Source organism: Belonocnema kinseyi, chromosome 6 (assembly GCF_010883055.1).
Source record: "Belonocnema kinseyi isolate 2016_QV_RU_SX_M_011 chromosome 6, B_treatae_v1, whole genome shotgun sequence".
Taxonomy (NCBI): Eukaryota; Metazoa; Arthropoda; class Insecta; order Hymenoptera; family Cynipidae; genus Belonocnema; species Belonocnema kinseyi.
In genome coordinates, this window is record NC_046662.1 from 37,888,414 (window position 1) to 37,905,835 (window position 17,422).

Here is a 17,422-nt window from a genome sequence, read left to right on the forward strand (position 1 = left end):
CCCAAAAATATAATATTAGACTTATAAATTCAAACAATTTTGGTTTTAAATTGATAAAACATGAATTTTTAATCCTAAAGGGCGAATTTTTATTTAAAAAGGCGAAGTTGCTGTTTAAATAGGGGGAATAGGCTGATTCTTCAGAAAAATTAGGGAATTAATTATTGTAAATAAAATTAATGTGGATAACATATTGAATTCTTAAGATTTCTAATCAAAATTTATGTTATTTAAAAATAAAATAGTGCAATTTTCAACCAGGGACGATTTTCGACTAAGCAAGTCGAATTTTTTATAAAACAGTTGAATTTTAAAATCGTAAAGTTTAATTTTCGACTAAAAAAATGAATTTTCAATCAAATAATTGAATTTTAAACAAACAATAAATATTTTTCAACAAAACATTTGAACTTTCAAATAGCGGAGACAAATTTTTAACAAAATAGGTAATTTTTAACTAAACAGTTGAATTTTCAACCAAATAGTCGATTTTTTAAACAAAGAAGATTTAATTTCAACAACAAAAAATTGAATTTTCCACAAAGCAGTTGAATTTTCAACCAAAAAAGTTAAAGTGTCAAGATAAAAAGTCGAGTTTTTTATAAAATATTTGTCTTTGCAAACCGAAAAGTTTAATTTTCAAATAAAAAGTTAATTTTCAACAAAATAATTAAATTTTTCGCAAACAAAAAATATTTTTCAAAGAAAAGTTGAACTTTCAAAAATAAGAGATGAATTTTCAACAAAATATGGGAATTTTTAACCAAACAATTGAATTTTTAACCAAATATTTGAATTTTTAAACAAAAAAGATTTAAGTTCAGCCAAAAAAAAACATGAATTTTCTACAAAGATTTGAATTTTTAACCTAAAAAGTTAAACTTTTTAAAAACAGATGATTTCTAACCCGAAAAGATCAATTTTCAACAGCGAAGGTTATTTTTAACCAAATAATTTAATTTTCAACAGAATAGTTAAATTTTGAACCAAATAGTTGAATTTTCAACTAAATAATTTAATTTTCAAGAAACAAAAAATAGTTTTCAAAAAAGTAGTTCAATTTTCAAATAAAAGTCACGAATTTTCAACAATATAGGTAAATTTTTAACCAAATTATTTGAAGTTTCAACCAAATGGTCTAGTTTTTAAACAAAGAAAATTTAATTTCAACCAAAAAAGTTAAATTTTCAAGCTAAAATTGTTGAATTTGAATTTTTGACATTTTTGTGAATTTTTACCTAAATATATGAAATTTCAACCAAATGGTCGAATTTTAAAACAAAAAACATTTAATTTTAACCAAAAAAACTTGAATTTTCAACAAAATAGTTGAATTTTAAATCAAACAAGTTACATTTTCAAACCAGAAAAGTATAATTTTCAACTAAAAAGTTAATTTTCAATCAAATAATTGAATTTTCAACAAACAAGAAATATCTTTCAACAAAAGAGTTAAATTTTTTAATTAAAAACACTCATTTTCAACGTCATATGTGAATTTTTACTCAAATATTTGAAGTTTTAACCAAATGGTTGAACTTTTGAACAAAAATACTTGAATTTTCAAGAGGATAATTGAATTTTCCACAAAATAGTTTAATTTTCAACCAAAAAGTTAAATTTTCAAGCTAAAAAGTCGAGTTTTTTTATAAAATAGTCGACTTTTAAAACCGAAACGATGAATTTTCAACTAAAAAGTTAATTTTCAACAAAATAATTAAATTTTCCTCCAACAAAAAATATTTTTCTACAAAAGTTGAACTTTCAAATAAATGAGACGACTTTTCCAGCTGAAAAGTCGAATTTTTAAACAGTTGACTTTTCAACCCGAAAAGTTTAATTTTCAAATCAAAAGTTAATTTTCAACCAAATAATTAAATTTTTCGCAAGCAAAAAATATTTTTCAAAGAAAAGTTGAACTTTCAAAAATAAGAGATGAATTTTCAACAAAATATGGGAATTTTTAACCAAACAATTGAATTTTTAACCAAATATTTGAACTTTTAAACAAAAAAGATTTAAGTTAGAATTTTCAACAAACTATGTGAATTTTTACCCAAATATTCGAAGTTTTTACCAAATGGTCGAACTTTTTATAAAGCAGTTGACTTTTAAAATCGAAAAATTTAATTTTCAACCAAAAAAGTTTAATTTTTTTATAAAACAGTTTACTTTCAACCAGGAAAGTTTAATTTTCAACTAAAAACTTTATTTTCAATTAAATAATTGAATTTTAAAAAACAAGAAATATTTTTCAACAAAAGAATTGAACTTTCAAAAAAAGAAATGAATTTTCAATAAAATATGTGAATTTTTACCCAAATTTTCATAGTTTTAACTGAATGGTAGAATTTTTCAACGAAAAAGATTAACAATTTACTCTCAACTCGAAAATATTACATTCAACTAAAAAGTTAATTTTTCAAGCAAACAGTTAAACTTTCAATAAACACAAAATAGTTTTTAAACAAAATAGTTGAATTTTCAAAACCATAGTTAAATTTTCAAGTAAAAGAGTTGAATTTCATCCAAAAATATAATAATATACTTTGGAATAAAAAATATTCAGGTTCCGAACTGAAAAAGATGGATTTTAAAACCAAAAGGAAAAATTTTCAATACAAAAAGACTAATTTGGAACAAATAAGTTGAACTTTTGCCCAAAAATATAATAGACTTTTGAATTTAAAAAATCTAGATTTCATCCAAAAGGACGAATTTTCTATTAAAAAAAGACGAATTTTCAACAAAACATTTGAATTTTCGACCAAAAAAGATGAAATTAAAAAAAAAAAATGAAAAAAGATGAATCTTCAATTAAAAAGAAGATTGTTTAGAAAAAAAGGTTGAATTTTTGACTAAAAGGGATGACATTCTTTTATCAAACAATTAAATTTTCAAAAACATAGTTAAATTTTTAAGCAAAAGAGTTGAATTTTGACCGAAAATCATAATAGTTTGAAATTAAAAAGATTTAGGTTTCGAACAGAAAGATGAATTTTTAAACCAAAAGGAAAAATTTGCAGTCCAGAAACACGAATTTTAAACATATCAGTTGAATTTTGGCCCAAAAATATAATACTAGACTTATGAATTTAAAAAATTTTGATTTTAAATTGAAAAAACATGGATTTTTAATCCTAAAGGGCGAATTTTTTATAAAAAAGACGAATTTTCAACAAATTACTTGAATTTTCGTCTAAAAAAGATGACATTTTGATAAAATAGTGGAATTTTCCAAAAATAATGAAAAAAGATAAATTTTTAAATTAAAAAAAGACGAATGTTAAAAAAAATAGTTGAATTTTTGACAAAATAATCAAATTTTAAGCAAAAACATTGAATTTTGACCCAAGAATATAATAATAAACTTCTGAATTTAAAAAATTTAGGTTTTAAACTGAAAAGGACGAGTTTTTAATCCTAAGGGCCGAATTTTTATTGAAAAAAAGACGAATTTTCAACAAAATAGGTAAATTTTTAACCAAAATATTTGAAGTTTAAACAAAATGGTCGAGTTTTCAAATAAAGAAAATATAATTTCAACCAAAAAAGTTAAATTTTCAAGCTAAAATTGTCGAATTTGAATTTTGGAAAATTTTGTGAATTTTTACCCAAATATTTGAAATTTCAACCAAATGGTCGAATTTTAAAACAAAAAACATTTCATTTTAACCAAAAAAAACTTGAATTTTCAACAAAATAGTTGAATTTTAAAACAAAAGAGTTACATTTTCAAAATAGAAAGTCGAATTTTTTATAAAACAGTTTACTTTCAACCAGAAAAGTTTAATTTTCAACTAAAAAGTTAATTTCCAATCAAATAATTGAATTTTCAACAAACAAGAAATATCTTTCAACAAAGGAGTTGAATTTTTAAATAAAAGAAACGAATTTTAAACAAAATATGTGAATTTTTACCCACATATTTGAATTTTCAAGCAAAACCCCAATTTTTTAGAAGACGGTAGAATTTCAAACCACACAGTTAAACATTTTTACAAAAAACTTCATTTTCAGCCAAGCAAGATGACTTTTTTACGAAAAAAAAATGAATTTTCAATCGAAAAGCACGAATTTTCAACAAAATAGTTGAATTTTCGTCTGAAAAAGATGACATTTTGATGAAATAGTTGAATTTTCAAAACCATACTTAAATTTTCAAGCAAAAGATTTGAATTTTGACCCAAAAATATAATAGACTTTTGAATCTATAAAATTTAGATTTCATCCAAAAGGACGAATTTTCTAAAAAAAAAAATACGAATTTTGAACAAATTAGTCGAATTTTCGAAAAAAATATGACCTTTGAACAAAATAGCGGAATTTTAAAAGAAATAATAAAAAAAGATTAATTTTCAATAAAAAAGAACAATGTTTATAAAAATCAGTTTAATTTCCATCAAAAAATGATGTGATTTTGATAAAATAGTTGAATTTTCAAAAACAGTTAAATTTTCAAGCAAAAGAGTTGCATTTTAAATGAAAAATATAATAGCTTTGAATTAAAACGATTTAGGTTTCGAACTGAAAAAGACGGATTTTTAATACAAAATGAAAAATTTGCAATCCAAAAAGACAAATTTTGAACAAATCAGTTTATTTTGGCTTAAAAATATAATAATAGACTTTTGAATTTAAAAAATTTATATTTGTTCCAAAAGAACGAATTTTCTAAAAAAAAAAGACGAATTTTCAATAAAACATTTGAATTTTTGACCAAAAAATATGACTTTTTTAAAAAATAATGGAATTTTCAAAAATTAATTAAAAACATGAATTTTCAAGAGAAAAGGCGAATTTTTAACTAATCAGTTGAATTTTGGCCCAAAAATATAATAATAAACTTTTTAACTAAAAAATTTAGGATTCAAACTGCAAAAGATGGATTTTTAATTTTTTAAAAAGACGAATATTCAATCCAAAATGATGAATTTTCAACAAAACAGTTGAATTTTGGCCCAAAAATATAATAATAGAATGTTTAACTAAAAAATTTAGGTTTCAAACTGTAAAAGATGGATTTTTATTAAAAAAAGAGCCGAATTTTCAATCCAAAAAGACGAATTTTCAACAAATCAGTTGAATTTTGGGACAAAAATATAATAATAGACTTTTAAATTTTTTAAATTTAGATTTGTTCCAAAAGAACGAATTTTCTAAAAAAAAAGACGAATTTTCAACAAAACATTTGAATTTTCGACTAAAAATATGACTTTTTTAAAAAATAATGGAAAGTTCAAAAAAATAATTTAAAAATATGAATTTTCAAGAAAAAAGACAAATTTTTAACAAATCAGTTGAATTTTGGCCCAAAAATATAATAATAGACTTTTGAATCAAGAAATGTAGGTTTCAAACTGCAAAAAATGAATTTTTAATTTAAAAAAGACGAATTTTCAATTCAAAAAGACGAATTTTCAACAAATCAGTTGAATTTCGGCCCAAAAATATAATAGACTTTTGAATTTAAAAAATTTAGGTTTAAAATGAAAAACGTGAATTTTTTATCGAAAAGGACGAATTTTTTATACAAACAGACGAATGTTCAACAAAACAGTTAAATTTTAGCCTACAAATATAATAATAGACTTTTGAAAAAACTTAGCTTTCAAACTGCCAAAGATGCAATTCTAATAAAAAAGGACGAATTTTCTATCCAAAAAGAATAATTTTGAACAAATCAGTTGACTTTTGGCCTAAAAATATAATAATAGACTTTTGAATTAAAAAAATTTAGATTTGTTCCAAAAGAACGAATTTTCTAAAAAAAAAAGACGAATTTCCAAGTAAACATTTGAATTTTCGACCAAAATATGACTTTATTTTTAAAACTAATGGAATTTTCAAAAAAATAATTTAAAAATATGAATTTTCAAGAAAAAGACGAATTTTTAACAAATCAGTTGAATTTTTGCCCAAAAATATAATAATAGACTTTTTAACTACAAAATTTAGGTTTTAAACTGCAAAAGATGAATTTTTAATTTAAAAAAGACAAATTTTCAATCCAAAAAGACGAATTTTCAACAAATCAGTTGAATTTTTGGCCCAAAAATATAATAATAGACTTTTGAATCAAGAAATTTAGTTTTCAATTTGCAAAAGATAGATTTTTAATCCAAAAGGAGTAATTTTATATTAAAATAAAGACGAGTTTTCAAAAAAAAAAAAAAAATTTGGAATTCAATGATTTAGGTTTCAAACTGAAAAAGATGGATTTTTAACCCAAAAGGACGAATTTTCTATTTAAAAAAAGACGAAAGTTCAACAAAACTGTTGAATTAAAAAAAAATAGAATTTTCTTCTGATTTCATTTAATTTAGTTCAAATTTAAGCGAAAAACTAAAAGGAAAAATTCTCGAAAACACATAAAAAAAAGAGTAATTCTATTATTTTTAAGGGGGGGGGGGGGAGTGCAAAGTCCGAGATAACCAACTAATATCAAACAATATTATCGTTACTTGAAAATTGTAAAAACCGAAAAAATGAATCAACTTTAATCAATAAAAACTTACCTTTTGATGAGTAATTAATTCTATTCCAGAATAAAGTTTCATTGCACGTTCCTCATAATTTATTCCCTCAGCCTTTTCACTTTCATTCCGAATAATCAGATCATCTTTGAAGATATTTTTCTTATTGTTCTCGCTTGATAATTTTTGTTGACAAACACAGCAAACGGCAGACTGAAGAAGAGTTTAAAATACAACACTTTGCCGCAAAAATAAGTATTAGAACAGAATATTTGAAGCATAAAATAAAAACAATAACCAACTAAACATTTCGAAGCAACAAAAAAATCAATAATCGGTCAAATATAGGTTATGTCACTACATTTTTCCCAAGAGTCGCAAATAAAAAATATTCTTACCATTTTTAATAATCCTCGTTACTTATTGTCAACGATCATGAACACTTCTGTCGACCACAACGGTAATTAAGAACAGAATTTCACGTGTTCAGCATAAACAAAATGCTGACGAGAGTCCTTTGAATTACCAAGCAATTCATTCAGAGATTCAGTCCAAAACAAACGCACTTTCGTGGAATGTCGGAATTTACTCAATTAGCGGACATTTACGTCCATTTCCTGGACATTGTAGAAATTACAAAGAGATTCTCGGTAATTTACCGAATTTACTAATCATTTTTGCGCATGCTCGCTGACATTCATTGTCCTTTTGCTACTTTTGTTGTGACGGCAGTGAATGATTTTTTAAACATTTTCGTGTTAAATGAATGCTTTAAAAATATGTGTCATATGGATAAATAGTTTTAAATAATTAAACTGACAATAAAGAAACTTCGATCCAGTGTTTCAACGTAGGTCCTTATTAGTAAATGCGTAAAAAATCGATTTCATGTTAGCTAACCTATAAATTCTGAAAATTGATCATTTCTTTTATGAAATTTTGTGTATAAGAAAGAAATTATTATTGCAATTAATTGCAATATTCGTTATTTATAGATTAAAATCATTTTTTGCATTCAAAGCGAGGATAAAATTAAATAAAGTATTAATTTAATTTTACGTGAACCTAACCTTACTGGCTCGAAATATTTCTAAAAAAAGAGACTTTTTTCATTTATTCGATTGTTCTTCATACTTTCAGGGTATAAGAATAATCTTATGTTTATTAATTAACTATATTTATTAATATTAAATAAAAATCGATTAAAAATAAACTAATTGGTTAAAAATGACCTTTTTTAATTTTCTATTTTTGTGTTAAAAGTTCACTGTTTTATTGAACCTTTATCTTTTTGGATAGAAATTTTTTTTAGTTCAGAAATTCATCTTTTTCATAGAAAAGTCATCTTTTTGTTTAAAATTCATTTTCGTTGGTAAAAATTAAATTTTCGTTCAAAATATGACTTTAGGTCATTGTTTGAAAATTCACTTTTTATTAAAAGCTAATTTATTTAACTGAAAAATTAAATATTGAATTCCTGGTTAAAAATTCATCTTCTTTAGTTATAAATTTAACTTTTTTTTTAATTCGTGTGTTTTGTTGCAAATTCATCTTTTTGGGGTTGAAGAATCAATATTTTGGAGTAAAATTATACTTTTTTTTTATTGAGAGCTGATTCTTTTAAATTTAAAAGTTTATTATATTTTTTGGATAAAATTCAAATATTTTGATTAATAATTTAATTAATTTGTTAAAGTTCAGCTATTTTATCGAAATGTCATATTTTGTGTTTGAAGATCCAACATTTTAGTTAAAAATTAAATTCTCAAGTTGAAAATTTAACTATTTTGTTGAAAATTCGTTTTTTTTTTTAGGTAAAAACTAATTTTTTAACTGAAATTAAAACTACTTCACTTTTAGTTTAGAATTGTTCTTTTTTAGTTCAAATTAAACTATTTGGTTGAAAATTCACGTGTCTTATTGCAAATTCGCATTTCTGGGTTGAAAATTCAACAATTTTTTTTTTTATGATGATGGCAAATGAAACACTTTTTTTTTTTAATTCAGCTTTTTGGATAGAAATTTAATCTTTTTTGGCCTAAAATTCCACTGCTTATTTGAAATTTAAACTTATTTGTTAAAAATTAATTTTGTTTCTTCATGAAGATTAATAATTGTAATTAAAAATTCGCCCCTTTGGTTGAAAATGTATCTATTTTTTGAAAAATTCGATTTTTTCTTGTTAAAGGTAAATTGTTTAAATGAAAATTAAACTATTTTATTTTGGTTTAAAAATTGATTTATGTTTTGTTTCAAATTTGTCTTTTTTTGTTAAAAATTAATTTGTTTGGTTGAAGCTTAATCATTTTAGTTGAAAGTTTGTCTCTTTGGTTGAAAAATTAACTATTTGTTTAAAAATTTGGTTTTTTCTTGTTGATAATTAATTTTTTTTAATTGAAAAATAATCTTATTTCATGTTTGGTCTTCTTATTTCATTTTAAATTGAAACATTTTTTCATTGAAATATCAACTATTAAATCCTTTGTTGAAAATTCATCTCTACGGTGGAAATTTGAACAATTTTGTAACAAAAAAATGGTTTGTTGGAAATTAATTTTTTAACTGAAAATTTAATTTTTGTGTTAAATATTGATCTTTTTTAGTTGAAAATTCGCCTATTTTTGTTGAATTCGACTCTTTTATTTAAAAATAAAATATTGTTTGGTTGAAATACAAACTATTACATTTTTCGTTGAAAATACATATCTTTAGTTGAAAATTTCACTATTTTATTAACTTTTACATTTTTGGCTAAATGCTGATCTGTTTTAGTGGAAAATTAAAACATTTTGTTGAAAATTCATGTATTTTTCACAAATTCGCCTTTTTTATTAAATTAAATTGTATTTTATTTAAAATTGAAATATTTTTGGCTGAAATATCAATTATTACTTTTTTTTTAACTATCTCTTTGGTGGATATTTTAATTATATTGTTATAAAATATATATTTGTTGAAAATTCGCTTTTTAAATTTAAATTCTAAAGTTTTTATTTTTTAATTTAAAACTTTTCGGTAGTAATACAAACTATTACATTTTTCATTAAAATTTTATTTCATGAGTTCAAAATTTCACTATTTTATTATTTTTTTTATGGAAAACTAATTGTAGAAACTGAAAAATAAAAAATTTCTTATATTTTTTATAACCTTTTCAAATTTTTAAGTTTTTTTTTTAATTTAACAGTTCATTCCAATATTTTTGAATATTAAAGCGCTATTATTTTTTCCAAAAGCATGCCATTTTTAGTAAAATAAAACTAAAAGGTTTTTTAAAAAATTAATTGACAAATTTAAGCGTCTAAATTCAAATTTAAATTAATGAAGTAATATGAAATTCTCTAATTTATAAAATTCCATTGAAGTTATTCTTTAAAAAATTTTAATTTAAAATTGTGTATTCTAAATTTAATGTCTGTCAAGTAATAAAAAGCTTGTTTCATTAAATTCTATAATTTTGGATTACTTGAATAAAAACCAATTTTTTTTAATTTGTTAACATAAAATTATTCAAAGTTTAACGTTTTCTATTTTACAATTATTTATTTAGATATATAAGATTTTAGTTTAAAATTGTATAATTATCTATGATTAAAATTGACACGAAATAATTTTGAAAATAGCATGACCTTTTAATTAATTTTAAATCATGAATTTTCAACCAAAAACAAATTCTTTAAAAAATTATTTTGATTGTAAACAGGTAAAGGTGAATTCTAAGCTAAAAACGTAATAATTGGAATTTGAAGCGTAAAAATTGCATTTTAAGTAAATAATTACATTTTTAAAAATAGGCAAATTTCCCACTGAAAAAGATAAATATTTAACCAAAAATTTTAAATAAAGAATGTAATAGTTGATATGACAACTAAAAATTATTTCAAATTTAAATAAAAAACAATTTAATTTCACAAAAAATGCTATTGAAAAATATCAATATTTAATCAAAAATTAAATAATTAGATTGTCAGATAAAAAATAGTTAATTTGTCAGCCAAAAACAGAACAAATTTTCAACAAAATATTTCAAATTTCGTTTAAGAGCCGAATCTTTAACCAAAAATATAATATTTAAGATTTCAATACAAATAATACCAAAAATATCTTTCATTTTCCAGTTTAAAAAAATGAATTTTTAATAAGAAAAATCGAATTTTTATACAAGGAGTCAACTTTTCAACTGAAGAAACTAATTTTCAATAAAAATGATGAATCTACAACAACAAAAAGTTATTTTTAACAAATTAGTTCGAATTTTGACCAATCAAATGAATTATGAAAAATAAATGTAATAGTTGATACAACATCAATTATTACATCTTTTTTTTCAATTCATCTCTTTGGTTGAAATTTTCACTATTTTATCAAAGAAATATTTTTTTGCTGTTGAAAATAATTTTTTTAACTGAAAATTTAATTATTCAATTTTAGGTAAAATATTGATCTTTTTTAGTTGAAAAATCTAGCACTTTTTTGAAAACTCGCTTTTTTAAATAAAAATTCTCCTTTTTTTTATTAAAAATAAAATGTTATTTTGTTAAAATACCAACTGTTATATTTTTTCTTTAGAAATTCGTCTTTTGGGTTGAAAATGTTCAATTTTTAAAATTAAAAAATTTTTTTTAAATATGTTTTTTTAACTGAAAATTTAATTATTAAATCTTAGGTTAAATATATGTCTCTTTTTTAGTTGAAAAATCCACTACTTTTTTTAAAACTCGCTTTTTTAAATAAAAATTCAACTGTTTTTTTATTTTAAAGTAAAATCATATTTTGTTGAAATACCAACTGTTACATTTTTTCCCTAGAAATTCATCTTTTGAGTTAAAAATGTTAAATTTTAAAATTTTTAAAAATTTTTTTAACTGAAAATTTAATTATTCAATCTTAGGTTAAATATTTATCTTTTTTAGTTGAAAAATCTACTACTTTTTTGAAAACTCGCTTTTTTAAATAAAAATTTAACTGTTTTTTTATTTGAAAGTAAAATCTTATTTTGTTGAAATACCAACTGTTACATTTTTTCCTTAGAAATTCATCTTTTTGGTTAAAAATGTTAAATTTAAAAATTTTTTTTAACTGAAAATTTAATTATTCAATCTTAGGTTAAATATTTATCTTTTTTAGTTGAAAAATCTACTACTTTTTTGAAAACTCGCTTTTTTAAATAAAAATTTAACTGTTTTTTTATTTGAAAGTAAAATCTTATTTTGTTTAAATACCAACTATTACATTTTTTTCTTAGAAATTCATGGTTTGGGTTGAAATATAAAAATTTTTAAATTTAGAAACTATTTTTTTTAACTGAAAATTTAATTATTCAATTTCATGTTAAATATTTCTCTTTTTTAGCTGAAAAGTCTACTACTTTTTTCAAAAATTCGATTTTTTAAATAAAAATTCAACTGTTTTTTTATTTGAAAGTAAAATCTTATTTTGTTTAAATACCAACTGTTGCATTTTTTCCTGAGAAATTCATCTCTTGGGTTGAAAATGTAAAATTTTTAGATTAAAAACCAAAATTTGTACATGGAAAATTAATTTTTTTAACTGAAAATTTAAGAATTTAAATTTTGTTTAAATATTGATCTTTTTAGTTGAAAATTAGATTATTTGGATGAAAATTCATGTTCTTTTTTGCAATATTTTTTATTTAAATTTGATGTTTTTGGTTACAAAATTTAATTATTTTGATGAAAGTGCGACAATTCTGTTTGAGAAAGTAAAGCCTTTTGATTAAAAACTATTTTTTTTTAATGTCAACTATTAGATTTTTTGTTAAAAAACTTAACTTTATTAGAAATTTGACGAACTGTAAAGTAAAAATGAAAATGTTCTAATAATTTGGATATTTTCGAATAGTAGAATCGTTATTATAATTCCAAATTTTTTAACACTTTACTCTGATGGTTTCGAATTATAAAGCGATTTTAATTTTTTTTCAAAAGCATGAAATTTTTATAAAAATAAAAAATGTTCGTTTAAATTCTTTTACAACTTTAATCGTATAAATTGAAATTTAAACGAATCAAATAATTTGAAATTCTCTCATTTATAAAATCTCATTCAAATTATTCTTTAAAATATTTTTAATTTAAATTTTAGAGTTTAGAATGATTTAAATGAAAATTAATTAAATGTTTTATTTTGTTTAACAAGAAATTATTTTAATTTTAACTTTTTTTACAATTATTTAGCTATATAGGATTTTACTTTAAAATGGTGCAATTTCGAATTCTTTAAAATTAAAAATTTAAACACTAAATCCAAATTTACACAATTTTGAATTATTTAAATTCATACGAAATAATTTTAAATTTTAGAATGAAATTTGATAATAACAATTGTTGATGCAAACTCCTGTTAAAAAAAATAAGAATCCAGCTACCAAATTTGGACCACAACAAATAAACAAAACAAAAATCTTATTGTAATCTGAAAAAAAATTTTTTTGGAGAAAAGTTAAAAATAGGAAAGAAAGATTTAATTTAAATTTCTTAAATTTTAATAACGATTATTTAGTTACGATGAATTAAAAATAATAATTGTATAATTTAAAAATTTTGAAGCAACAAAATGCAATTTTAAATTCGAAATAAAAATATTTTCAATAGCAAATAATTTTCAAAATTGCGAAAATTCGGATATTGAGACCCTTCAAGATTTCAAACTGGGAAACGTTAAAAAAATATCCTTTTTCCAGGATGACTGACCCAGTGACATTAAAACGACCAAAACCCAAAGAAGATGAAAACGAAATTCTCCGCCTGCAGGAAGAATTTATCCAATCAAAGGAAAAACCTTCTGTGCATATTGCAAAAAACGACCAAGATAAAATCCGAAAAACCCGTACTTTCACGTCACAATTTTCCGCAAATAAAAAGCTCAAATGCACCAGACAAACTCACACAAATCCTCAAGTTTCCAATAAAACCGAATCATTCCCAATTTGCCCCGAGAACCTTTTTCCCTTAACCGAAAATCAAAATCCGCCGAAAACTTCCTCCATAATCCTCGGAAACATTATCGAAAGAAAACTTCCAGATCGATTCGATCTTCATTTCTCACAAGACCAGGACTTTTCAAGATCAGGATTTCCTTCCGTCTTCACCTCCAAAGACTCAAACACAAAAAATGAAAGTCTTTTCTGGCAAACTCTTTCAAAAACCGAACCCAGTAAATCTGAAGAAAACCAAGAACCAGTTCGTTTCGAAGATTATGGTTTGAAAACGGAGGAAGATATTCTTCGAGAAAAAAGTAAATTAGAATCGATGCTTGATCCGAGTTTGCTGGAGTTCGTAAAACAAAGAAAACGGAAAAAAGACCGCTCAAAATCGAAAGAGACGGAAGTCTCGAACACAAAAAATGAAGCATCAACTTCAACTGCCAACTTTCAAGAAGAGCTGCCAGAAATGGTGAAAGAAATGATCAGCGAAGCGAAAGAAAAGCACTGGATCCACATGGACGTCGTAGAGTCAGAAAAAGCCAAATGGATGGAAGACATTCCATCAAAGGATGAAAAATCCAACTTGGACGAACCGTACAATGCCCGTTTCGATTTCGACGGTGTCTTGCTGCCCTTCAAGGACGAGAAACTAACGATCGACAAAGGCCTCCATCATCACGGCCAGGAACCCGAACGTCCTGGATATTCTCTCCAGGAACTTCTCCAACTAAGTCGCTCCTCATCAGCTCAACAGCGATCAATCGCTCTTCAAACTCTCGCGAAAATAATCGAGAAAAGTCGTCGCGGTTGGTACGATTCCGTTCTCGATCCGGCTCCACTTTCAGCTTTGAATGAAAAAAATGTTTTCCTACTTCTGCGATTTTCCATCGACGATTCCTCCGTTTCGATCGTCACTTCAGCCTTACAGGCCATGAGAGCTTTTCTCTACAACGAAGAGGATGAAGTTTGCTTGGACCGATTGTTTGGATTGGACGATTTTTCTGAACCGATTTTGAAGCCCGATTTGAAGGACGTGAAGGACACTAGTAATCTGAAGGACCACGAACTCGCTCAACTCGACACGGTAGCGACTGCTTTAAGATCAGACATTGTCCCGCGAATCAGGTACATCCTGAACGAAATGCAACCGCCGCCAGATGGAGTGTCTTCTGCTCTCGAAATTCTGATCAGATTGGCGAGACATTCGCATGAAAGTGCGCTGAACATTCTCTGGGCGCCGCATTTGCTGGAGATTATTCTGAAACATTTTATTCCATTGACAACTGACAAACTGGTGAATCAGGAGAAGATCAATAACGCTTATGGGGTTCCTGTGGTGAGCGCTCTTCGATTTTGTCGAGTTTTGATCACTTACGCCGGAAAAGCGGCGGCTGATAAACTCTCTAGATGTCAAATTGTTCAGTCGATAGTTTCCTATGTCAGTAGCGAGGCTGGAACTCATGGAACTTTTCTCCATATCGAATCTTTGCGACTCTGGAAACTGATATTGTTGCATGGATTCGCTGCTGATAGTGTTTCCGGTTCTCACTTGATTCTGCGATCGCAGCTGAGGATTTTCTTCGATAATTTGAACCTTGGACAAGCTTCGGATCTGCTCTGTGAACACGCGTCTGCTTTGATACTAGTCGCTAGTCATGAGGACTCGCTGAGAGTTGATATTCTTCAGTTGTTGAGAAAGTGGAGCACTCAGCTCGTGAGTATCTCTTCTCCAACTTGGGGAAGGACGAAACTGGTTCTTCAGGCTTTGATTGCCGTGGAGGAGTACTCCGAGGGCTACTTCCAGACTAACTGGATTTCCAATTCGAAACTTTTTGTCAATTTGAAGTCATGCTCGAACTTGTTGAGTGGATTCCAATCCGCGAAGGAGAGAAGTCCTTCCTCTTTGCCGAGTCTCGGAGCGCTCACGGAAAATGGACAACTGCAGCCGGTTCTGTCGCACAATTCTTGTCTGCCTTTTCTCGCCGAAGTTTTAAAAGTTTTCGCGATCTTCTCCCAGAAGAAGGACATCCAGAGGGTCTATGATCAGCCTGAGTTTGTCAAGTACATTTCCGAGCTCTCGAAGTCTGACTGGACTCTGGAGAATTCCTGGTACACCAGAGTCGAATTGCATTTGTTGGCGAGAGTTGTAACAACCGGAAGATTGATTGAAGAAACTCTTTCGCTGAAAATGAAGAACACTTTGTGGATTCTCGCTGTAAAATTGATATCAGCTTTGCCCGCGGATTTTCCGAATCTCGTGAAAGAAATGTTGCGCTCTGTTCTGGATCCTAAGAAAATGAGCATGGACGAACTTTTGAAGAATCTTCAGGACCTGAAGCTAATCGAGGATGAGAGACAAACGTGTTTGAAGTTGTCGAAAGTGTTGATCACAATTTATGAGAGTTATGTGGCTCTAAAAGGAAACTGGGATCAAGCAGCGATGCCGAAGGACTGGATTTTTCTGCCTTTGATAGACACTTATTCGATTTCGAAAAAATACCACAAGTTGGATCAAAACGACACTGAGAAGATCATCATTGTTTTGAACTTGTACTTGGGACTTCCGGAATTGGTGGAGAATTTGACGCCCAATTTGAGATTTAGTAGACTGATTCTCGTCTTTTTGTGCGACACGGTTTTCCATGATGAAACGGTTTCTCATCTGGTGGAAAAAGTGGTTGCGGCTTTTTTGAAAAGGCACAACAAGGAGCTGGATTTCTCGGTTGATGTTCCGGGTTTGAGTTCTTTCACGGACATGTTCACTGCCTTGTGTGAGAATTTCTTCTCGAATTCTTACGGCAACGACAGTTTTGCGATTATCTTGCTGAGTTTTACTTCGCAGAGACACAATGTTCATTTCAGAAGAATGTTGTGGTCGGAGCATGCGGGAACTCTGCGCTATATTAAAGTGCCGCTGGAGAAATTGATTTTGGCTCTTGATGAGTTTTTGTATCCGCTCGAAACGGATGTTTCCGTGATTGAATGTTACATTACTTCTCTGGTGAGGGGAAATATTAAAAAAGAATGGTGTCCGGTGCCGTACATTGTGGCTTTGCATCACAGTGCAATGTTTGTTAAACAAAGCAATAAACTCGCTATTCGAATGAGAGCTGGATTAGAGAAATTGAAAGATTCTAGAGCCGCGGATGAACTTTTAAATTATGATCCTTCGATGTTAGGAAATTTCGTATGAGAAAATAGTTTAAGATATTTTGTACAAAAATGATCCTCTAATAAAAAATGTATTCCTATTTAAAAAAAGTGGTTTATGCTTATATGAATTATTCTCAGAGCCAATTAGTTTTTTTTTTAATAGTCGTGATAAGTTCAAAAAAATGTTTATTTATGTTTTAACAATTTTAATTTTTTGAGTGTTTTCGTCAGAAATAAAAAAAAAATAAAAAATTTAAAGACAATTTTGAAATTTTAACCATTTTAGGTTAAAATTTAGGATATTTAAAGAGGAAAACAATCCAATTTAAAATCCTTTTTTAACGTCCAATAATCAAATTGATGAAAAGAATTCCTGAAAATAAAGTAAAGAATCTAACGACCAAATTTGGACATCCACCGCAAAATGTTCCCATTGGAATCTGAAAAAAAGGAACACTTCTTTCCCCGGAAAAAAGAAAAGTATTCATCTTTACTTTGGACGAAAATAAAAAGGAGGTAAGGAAAATGAGAAGGCAACCAACCAAATCCCCTTCCTTCTATTTCTTATTTCTTCCGTCCTCTTTATTCCCACCATTATCAAATGCCAATAAAAAACATTTAAAATATATATATAATAATCACCAACGTTTCGGCACTCACACAGCACCCTTATCAAGGCAAAAAATATATAAAATAAAGATAAAATTCAATAAAGTAAAAATAAAATGAATTTGATTTGATTTTTATTTCCATTTTATTTTTATTTTATCTTTATTTTATATATTTTTTGCCTTGGTAAGGGTGCTGTATGAATTCCGAAACGTTGGTGATTATTATTATTATATAT

At 25.8% G+C, this 17,422-nt stretch overlaps 2 protein-coding genes across 2 annotated transcripts in view; one reads left to right on the forward strand and one right to left on the reverse strand.

Annotated features, from left to right (window-relative positions):
- Positions 1 to 7,013, reverse strand: part of LOC117174884 — an 8,643-nt gene extending 1,630 nt beyond the window's left edge. Inside the window, exons 1-2 of the mRNA XM_033364300.1 lie at positions 6,875 to 7,013; positions 6,519 to 6,689 (exon numbers count right to left, since the gene is read on the reverse strand). Of these exons, the coding sequence (XP_033220191.1) occupies positions 6,519 to 6,689; positions 6,875 to 6,877 (174 nt within the window). The 5' untranslated portion in view covers positions 6,878 to 7,013. The remainder of the gene's footprint in view (positions 1 to 6,518; positions 6,690 to 6,874) is intronic.
- A 198-nt stretch (positions 7,014 to 7,211) lies between these two features.
- LOC117174917 (RNA polymerase II-associated protein 1) lies at positions 7,212 to 16,651 on the forward strand. Its single transcript, XM_033364371.1, has 2 exons — positions 7,212 to 7,326; positions 13,180 to 16,651. The coding sequence occupies exon 2, from the start codon at positions 13,181 to 13,183 to the stop codon at positions 16,613 to 16,615; it is 3,435 nt and encodes a 1,144-aa protein (XP_033220262.1). The 5' UTR covers positions 7,212 to 7,326; position 13,180; the 3' UTR covers positions 16,616 to 16,651.
- The last annotated feature ends 771 nt before the right edge of the window (positions 16,652 to 17,422 follow it).

Coding starts and splice junctions, on each gene's coding strand:
- LOC117174917 (XM_033364371.1), top strand. CDS start 13,181: ATGACTGACCCAGTGACATTAAAACGACCAAAACCCAAAGAAGATGAA.